Below are 9,364 nucleotides of genomic sequence, written 5' to 3'. Positions count from 1 at the left end.
GGCGGGAAAAGGAGAGGGCCGCGTAATGCGTCGGCGACGAAAAAGCGTGCGTAATGTCGACGACCACCGGCGTGGCTCAATAATGGCGCGCATCTCTCGATTTTATTATTTTAATGCCGGCCGCCGCGGCCCACGCGACTCGCATACACATTCACCGATCCTCGCATGGGAATCGTTTCATTCACCGCCGCTCTCCGACTGTACCGTTTTCTCTCTCTCTCGTCGTTCGCGACTTTACGATCGAAAATTGATCGTTTCGTGGGTACCTTATGGTGAAATTCGTACACTCAGGCTGGAAGTCATAGAACATCCTCCACCATTCTTAACAAAATTATCGATATTTCAGTATTTCGGCTCAATTGAATATTCAAATTATGGATTTTGAATTGCACATATTTTTATTATACGGTTTATGTTAAGTTCTTTTATGATTTTTCTATTCACGAAGGTACTATCTAGATTTGATCGATGGAAACAAGAATATTTGCGCGGGGATGAATAAGATTGATTAAGATGAACGATATTGCCGAAATCAAAGTGTAAAAGAATAATGAAATACTTTAAGAGCAATGCTCCTTCGTTTTTAGTCAATCTGTTACATCATTACATTCAAATAATTCAAGTAAACGCACCATCGATTCTCCTCCCCTTTCAAGGAGCCGATCATAAAATTTAATATCCGCCGTGACGAACTGCCTCATCCGAATATCTACCGTGTTTCCTTCCACATCCTCTTCTCCCTACTTCCGCCTCCCTCCAAAGGGAGGTTCGTAAATCCTCGCGGCGCGCACAAAGTCGTGCCAAGTCCTTATCGGCGTTTCACGCGGTGAAAAATTTTCGATTTTGATTGCGGTATACACGCATGCGTGCATAGACAGGCATGGTCAATTAAATATTCATTACTGCGGTTGCCGGCTCCGGCCACGGAATACTTCGCGGACATCAAAGCGGAATCGACGAGTCGCTGTCCAGGACCTACCGGACTCGGTACGTGCACGCAACCGGTCGTCACCGGCCGCGGAATTCCAAGTGGCCACTTGTTATTCCGGACATCGATCCTATGAAACGAATCTTAGACGTCCGCAGCCTTCCCCTACATTGTACCGGTCGCGGCCTCGGTAATTCCGCCTCCACGAGGCGCTATTTCGATAGCAATTTCGTCGATCCCAGAACCGCGTGAAATTTTTAACTGACCTCGTTTTATCGCCCTGGCCAACGTCGAGAGATAGTTTCTTTTTGAATAACGAATTTTCTTCACGGGGAAATTTATCGAAAATGATTGAATCGAATTTACAGAGAAATACGTATGAAAATGATCTGTTGTATCGATAAATATTATATGGAAACCGCTTGAAGGTTAATGCATTATATATTTCCATAATATTTCGTCATCGTTAAATCATCCAGCCAATGACCCAATATATATTGCCACCCCGTATACGCTCTATAAACTTCTCGATCGCTTTCTAATTTAACATTCTCCATCGTGTCGTAACATTGATTACGCGACGATTATTCACGTGCATCAATCTCTGGTGCATTGGCCTTCCGCAATGCCGATATCGGGGTCATAAATCTCGCTCTGCTAAAGAGACCGAGACAGAATTAAAGCTAATAAACGGAGCCGGTATAATTGCACGTAGCCCTATGAGTAATAACATCAATCCTTCCGACGTACGAACAACCGTGTTAATAAGTGGTTCCCGAGCTTTTTGCCTTGCTACGCTCTGGCGCAAACGTTACCAATAGTCACGCCGTGTAATACGCGTGTCACGAACTTGCTACTTGGGATACAATGCTTACCAATGAATCAACGGTGATCTATGCGCGCACATATTCGTCCAATACGCGAATTTGTGGAAAAGAAAAGATAAAAATTAAGAGAATTATGGGGAAATGTTCTATGCTTTCGTTGGAAAACAAAATTTTTAAGCGATAACGTAAAGGGGGGATGTAAAATTAAATAACAGTAAAAATGATGGGCTATTATTAATTAAATATGTAAAGTCAAAATATGTAAGTCGATATTTACTTCGAAGAGAGAGGATTGTAAAAGACTAAATTTTATTACATGATATTACATCGTAAATAAAATTCATTTCTAAAAATTAGCATAATGCATAAATATAATTTAAAAAAGAATAAAAAAAATGACAAAAGTAGCTTCCATCGTTTAAGTAACAAGAAATGAATCTGAGTATCTAACATTTAATAAAAAAAAAAAAAGAAATGATAAGAGATTGAAATATCTCTCCCAAAATAAAAAAAAATGTCATTCATAATATATTCAATAAAAACATGTAAGAAAAATTCAAAGTTATTTTAATTCTCTCTCCCCGAGCAACACCTTTATTTCCTCCAGTAGAATATTTTATATTTGTTAACCATTATGGAGGAACGTGACGATGACATGGTGGGAAAAAAGCCTAAGATACGAATAGAAAGAAAGAAAAAAAAAAGGATGGAAGGAAGGCAAGAAAAGCCCGTAGATTCCAAGCTGCTTTTTACCAAGCTAATTTACAGCAACGGTTACGAGGTTATCCTTTTTGCGCAATTTAATCCGAATTTGTCGGTATCAAAAGACGAAGCCACGAAACGCGGGCTACCCGTGTATCAACAATTACACGCGAAGACTTTCACCTTAATCGGTGGGCTCGTACTACAATCTTGGAGACAAGGTGCGTTTGGCCGGGTTGGTTGGTTGGTTGCTTGCTTGCTTGCTTACCTGCTGGGATTTTTTGTTGGGCGCGGTTTCCGGACACTCCGGGTCCGTTGGGTCGAGGCACGGCTTGCTTTGGTAGCCGTTCGTTATCCCGGCCCTCTTCATGTAGTCCTCCAAAGTTTTGAAGGGAAACATGAACTGAAGTTTCTTCATCTCGTCGAGCATCCCCGATGGATTGAGATTCGTCCATTGGACAGGCTTGTGCGTCTGCGTCCGGCTATCATGGAACAATAATTGAAAGGAAAAATGAATAATTTCGTCATTGAGCCTAAATTTTGATATAAAATTCTGATAAAATAAAAGAAATTAATGTAATAGTGAATTATAAGAATTATAAAGCTTAATATATTTCAAATAAAAATTTGTCAGAATTACTTTTCTTATACTTACGGTATGTGCACGGGGTATTCTGGTCCCAACAGCTTACTACCTTCCCAGAAACAATCGAGGGGTGTAATGATTGCGCACGGCATAATACTATCGAAGATCTAAAATTAAACACATTTGTTACAATCTATTCTATTTCTATTTGAGTAAAAAATATATATACACATATTAATCCTTCTTAATATTCTTGATTCTCAATTCTCTAATTCTCTAATTTTTCGATAGATTTCTCAAATAACAATAGAAAAATTTCTCCACCAACAATCTATATGTTCAAAAAGTGGTCAAATAGGATCAAAAACATTAAGGCGGTTTCGCAATAATTCCCTTATACTTTTCTAACACTTAAAAATACTCGTTCAAAGGATGGATACGATTAGGTGAAGAAGGAATACATTATGGAAACGATCGATTCAGTGATTTCTCATTCGACAAATCGTTCTACTCGATGAACCTCGATCGGCGCAACACAAAGTTCCCCTCCTAGACACCGATAGACGAAAGAAATTGTCACGGTCCGATGTATTTAATGGATTATTCGATGACGAATCGTTCCCTGGCACCAATTTACGATTATTTCTCCTTTTCTTCGATAGTGGACACTAACGATCGCCATAAGGTTTTTCTTGGTAGCGAGGCATTATGGAAGGCCACCTGCGTGTTCTCAGAAACTCGAATAGGGCGGTCTCTCCAACGAAGCGTTCCGTTTTTTCGGCCCTCTTGATTTACGAATTTGGATAGGATTCGAGGAATAGGACAACGACGATTCGTTACATTGTCGTCCCCGAATTTCCGCGACAAAAATTTAATTGAGAACGCGTTAAGCTTTTTTTTTTTTATTAAACTCGTCAATGGTTAAGTTTTTGAGGAAGGAAGAAGGGATATTTTAATCTAGTTTGTAGGGGTGGAATGTTTTTATTTTTTAAGCTTGCAGGAAGGACTAATTAATAGACTTGATTCGAAATAAATAGATTCCAAGTACTTTCAAATATATTTAACAGGATATTGTTTAATTTATAATTAGAGGTAACTTTACTTTTTATTGTCGTTTAAGGTAATATCTATTTTTGATTGTTATTCATTAATTTTCGTGAAATTTTTCCTTGGGTCTGAGAGATTGAAAGTAGATCTAAAAAATAAAGTGTGTAAAGCGAGAAAGAAAGTAAAAGTAAGGCATGTATAAATGTATTGTTATTACATACATTATGTAAACACATTTTGCTTAATATTGAAATTATGACGAGTAATGTATAAGACTGTGGAAATAATAAAAAAGGAAAGACATAGAATGATCGAGAGTTTGAATGTATAAAAGTGGAATTAGCTTTGCATAATAACGGGGCTTCAACGCGAACTGTACTAAATTGCATCACATGCAATCCGTGTTGTTGCCCCTCTATTATCTTTTTCGCATGCATATTCAAGATCCGTAAACACTGGTTTTCATGGACCTTGTTTTAAATAAAAAATTACACGTAAAAGATTCTTACTCAAAAATGCGCTAAAAAATAGACGTTTCAACGAATAGGAAAATAATATTGAAATGATTTCGCTCGAAATTTATGATATTAATTTTATTATTCATCGTTATTCATTGATATTACTTTATTGTTAAAATCTTCTACTAATGAAATATTTTATTCGTATGACAGATTTAATAAATTCGAAAATACTTTTTTGACTTATGAAACGTTATCTTTCTCGATCGAGATGAAATGTATATTATAATCTATTTCAATTGTACATTCATGTAAACAGCAATTTTAGTTATTAAAGGCCAAAGACGCGATCGCGTTAAAAATAAAGCACCCTATACCTAGTCTTAGCATAATAATATTCCTGCTTGCCTGAGATACAAGACACCGCCATGTGATTTAGTCGGATGCTTCGGGCAATTCCTGCATACTGGAACATCTATCATTGAACAGGAACTACGGAATTGAAATTTGATGAATCACATAGTTCTTTTTTAACTCTTCGTTCTTATAAATTACACCCTACATTCTTCACAAATATTGTAAATTGTTACATTGTATTTTATTATTCGTACAATCTATAATCTGTTTCTTCAAATTTCTGGTTCCTGGAGATTGCCAAATATTTTATAAGGAATCTCAATGATTATTTTTATATATAATTTAAAACAATTAAAAATTGTTCGAATCCCCGAATAAATTTTAACAAATTTGTATCACCAATTGAATCAGAATGAAACCAATATATCATATTAGGAATTAAATATTAAATCTTGGAATTATTCCAAGAAATATTTCTATTATCTTTTTAAGCGCAGAAAAGAAAAGAATAGATACTTAAAAATTTCAAAACATTATCTCGAATCATCGAAAGCAAAATTTGTCCTCGATCTCATTGCCAATGAACTCACTGAATCGACGTTGATCTTTCATAAAACGAAAGTCGGAACGAAAATCGGTAATTTCCCCGGAATAAAAAAAAAATTGGAGCACTAAATTGAGAGCAGGATGGAGAAATTCCACGTTAATATCGCGGAAACGCACTTCGATACAAGTATCTCTCACGCGTTAATTTCTTGGTTTTCCCTTTTCCTCCAGTCTAACGCGTCTGCTCGTTAGCGGCGCACAAGAAACGATGTAGCACGCGTGATACGACTTATACGCAAACCGGTGTTCGTTTGGCTTTTCAACCATCGTATTCAATTTTCGACGTTTACGACTGTACGTGAGCCGTTCGGCTACGATCCGGTAACTGGATGTTGGGAGACAAACGAAGAGGACACCGTGCTACTACACCTAGCGATGGCCACGATTTTACGAAAACATTTCTGAGAATCTTTCCCGATTTGTTTCGGTTCCCGTTGTTATTATTACTTTGCTTATTTTGTTTTGGATCGATGATAAATCTATGTTTATATATTCGAACGAAGTTTAGCTTAGCGCCTGATTCGAGTTTCAAAGAGATGAAAATTTTTAACGAAATATAATAAACAGATTGATTAAGAATTGAATACTTTCAATATATTTGAAGATAATTCTATGATATATATTCTCAATGCAGTGTCCATTTTTTTCAAAATTCTCAAATATATTCGCGTGTTATGTCAATAGTTTGAGATTTCTAATCTCAAGATCGATAATTTTCTAAGTAACAAAATTCTAAAGGCAAACAGCGAGGTTTGAAGGGATGCTAATTTGGCTGGATTTGAAAATATTATGACAGGAAGATACGAAATTTTAAGCTGAATGCATAAAAGGGTGTTGACATAAGGGTTAACTGAACTCTGGCTAAGCTCCTACTATTTGAACAACTGCCAAGTGTCACTTCAGATATATGATCGTCTTCGTAATAAACAGAGTAATATTTATATGTGTGTATAAACGAATAAGGAAAAGAATTAAAAAAAATGCATGTTTTTTTTTTTAATAAAACTATTATTTCCTCGCCAAATTACTGGACAATAATAAAGACGTTATGATATAAAAATTAAATGAAGAAGACGTATCAACAAATATCACGAAATAATAATTTCACCAATTTTCTTTCAAGTAGTGAAAAATTGTAGATAACTTTTAATAAAACTTAACTCGTCTTGAATGCTTAATCCAAATAGATAAATAAACTATCTTATTGCAAACGTCTATCCTTGCATAGCGTGATCAGAACGGTTATCGTAGCCATCGCTAGTTTCGAGATTTCCTAATGGAAATCGAGGAGTCACAGTGCGAGCACAATAACGTCGATATCGTAGTTCACGCGTCGAATACGTGAACAGTCGACATACACGAATACGTGACACCGCATATCTACTTACATCTACGTAAAGTGGTAGTAGTTCTAAATTACCTGGTCGATGTAGTGCATGTCGAAGTTGGGTATGTTGAGCGCGTAACACATGTCTTTCAGCTTCCACGTGCTGCAAGCGACACGGAACACATGCATTCATGAATACAAGTTTTGCATCCCTTTAACCCCCGTCTCGCCGATAACAGCGGCTAGGAAAGAGAGCGGCCGAGAAAAACTCGGAACGACGGCAATCGTTTCTCGTACTTAGCCGCTCTTCGGCATTCACAGGGTGTCCACGAAGTTTGCAAGAAAATAGGCGTACAATATTCGAGATCGAACTCGATGTTTAAAAGTAATTTTTTTTTATCGATGTTAATCGATCTTATTTTTAATAAGATTTGTTCAATTTGAATATTATTTTATTTAATTCTATAATGCTATACTACTATATATATCGCAAGATAAATTAAAATTTAGAACTTATATAATTTTTTTGAAACCCAATTATGTAATCCAAAAATAGATACTTTAATGAATTTTTTCAAAATTCTTTTACTAATTGTAAACTTTTGAAACACACTGTGCTATTTGGCAACAAATAATAATCGTTAATACAATATAATTACGTAATAATTATCGTATGATTCTAATGAAAAATCAAATGCAAATTCTATCAACACGTGTGCCTTTTTCTTGCTTAGACTTCGTTAGACATTTCATATTTGGGGAGATATATAATAGAATGGAAAAGGAAGAAGAAAAAGGTACTTACGTATCGAATAAGCGTACGGTGACCTGCGTCGCCGCCTTCAGGATCGCTAAATGTTCCTTGAGTGCGGCAGGGTGCAAAATATTCGCTCCAGGATCCTTCGGTGTCTGAATGACGAGTTGATGCGTCGAGGCAGCTGCTTCACCCAATGCTTCCGAAGCGTAGCTCAACTCTTTTTGCAACCTTCCGCCTTCTACGATCAAAAAATACCACACGTTGCGTGAATTTCGATAAAAGAATCTGGTCCAACAACATATATTCAGTTTATCTTTGAATAACTTGAAGAGAATAATTTTTCATCCATTTTAAATTTAATTTAAAAATTAAAATCTAAATGGGATTTAAGAAAAAAGTTTCGAAATCTTTATCCTCTAAAATATTTCTATAATATTATTTTGTAATACACATATTCGTTCGCAAAATTGTTGAGATCCATTTCCTTTAAAAAATCAAGCGAAGAATTAAGGATGAATCTCTTTCCTTAAAAATTTCACTGATTCTCCGAACCTTAATAAATTTTTTTCACATTTCAAAAAGAACTTGTATCACTGTTTCTTTTTTTTTTTAAGCCTGGACGGCAGGATAGTTTCTGGTAATTTCTGGTAATTCGTCAAAAGAGCTGGCGTCTAAAATACAGGTTTGGATCGCAGTTGTCTTTCTTCAAAGGGGAAACGCACTACCTGGACCCTTTCAACCGGCTGGAATCGTGGTTGGGCAAAGTCACGAGGCTTCCATCGGGATTGGCCGGTCGCTTTATTCGCGACTCGTGCCACTTTAAGCTTTCGACGGGCTGGTAATGTTTATGCTCGGGACGATTCCTCGAAGAGAAACATCGAGAGCGACCCGGTGTCGTAACACACGTTTCTATAGCTTTACGGATATATACCGGGAAAAATTTCTGGCAAGGTACCAATGAAAGCGTTCCCAGAAGGAGACATGGAAATAGCACTCTGTTATGGGTCGAAACCGTCGCCCTCGCCATCACGAACACGGCACAACCCCATCGATCTTGTCTGAACGAGTCATTAGATGTTCACTGTGTGTTCGAATAAATATATTAATCGTAACGAAGTGTTGGTTCCAGCCAATGAATCGAGTGAATAATTTGTTAAATTATCTTATCCATTTAACGAATTCCTTTTAACATTATAATTATAATTTTTACCTCGATATATTATAATTAAATATTGCCAATTATAATTATTGTAATATTTTATATTAATTTTGCAAAAAACAATCGAAAGACAAATAGATAAATTTCACATAAATGAAATCAAACGATCTATCTTATAGTGAATCCTATATTTCTCAAAGAACTATTATAATTAATTCCTCCAAATAGAGGCAAACAAATTGGCAATTAACATTCATCACTTTTTCTACGTGATTATTTTTACAATATAAAATACAATATTACCCGATCCTATAAATCAAAATATTTTATACACGTGTCGTCATAGATCTACTATCTTTAAAAATTGTCAATTTTCACAATCCCCCTATACATCAATCCTCGAAACGTCAACCTTACACTCCTGATCGTTCGTAAAACGATCCGGAGAATCCAGAGCCCAAACGAGAGGGTGTCCAGAGTGGCACATAGAGCGCGAACCAAGGATACGCGTATTCATCGAAAAGCAACGCGGGAAGGGCACGAGAATGACGTCTGACACGGGGTACGTCGGGACCCCACCTAGTCGGATTTCACCGTCAAAAATGCCGAC

General features: G+C 36.5%; 1 protein-coding gene across 6 annotated transcripts in view; it reads right to left on the bottom strand.

Moving 5' to 3' along the window:
• Positions 1 to 9,364, bottom strand: part of LOC102675409 (protein patched) — a 49,727-nt gene that overhangs the window by 13,182 nt on the left and 27,181 nt on the right. For 2 of the 6 annotated variants that reach the window (XM_006617268.2, XM_006617269.2), the window contains exons 3-6: positions 7,644 to 7,833; positions 6,932 to 7,001; positions 3,113 to 3,210; positions 2,726 to 2,939 (exon numbers count right to left, since the gene is read on the bottom strand). In XM_006617268.2, the coding sequence (XP_006617331.1) occupies positions 2,726 to 2,939; positions 3,113 to 3,210; positions 6,932 to 7,001; positions 7,644 to 7,833 (572 nt within the window). Of the gene's footprint in view, positions 1 to 2,725; positions 2,940 to 3,112; positions 3,211 to 3,274; positions 3,341 to 4,956; positions 5,211 to 5,615; positions 5,923 to 6,931; positions 7,002 to 7,643; positions 7,834 to 9,364 lie in introns of those variants that run through there. The other 4 variants (XM_031511221.1, XM_006617271.2, XM_031511220.1 and 1 more) reach the window with 4 other exon arrangements.

The sequence above is a fragment of the Apis dorsata genome, unplaced genomic scaffold (assembly GCF_000469605.1).
Source record: "Apis dorsata unplaced genomic scaffold, Apis dorsata 1.3 scaffold_295, whole genome shotgun sequence".
Lineage (NCBI taxonomy): Eukaryota > Metazoa > Arthropoda > Insecta > Hymenoptera > Apidae > Apis > Apis dorsata.
The sequence above is the reverse complement of the archived record's forward strand: the minus strand, read 5'-3'. Positions and strand labels throughout refer to the sequence as shown.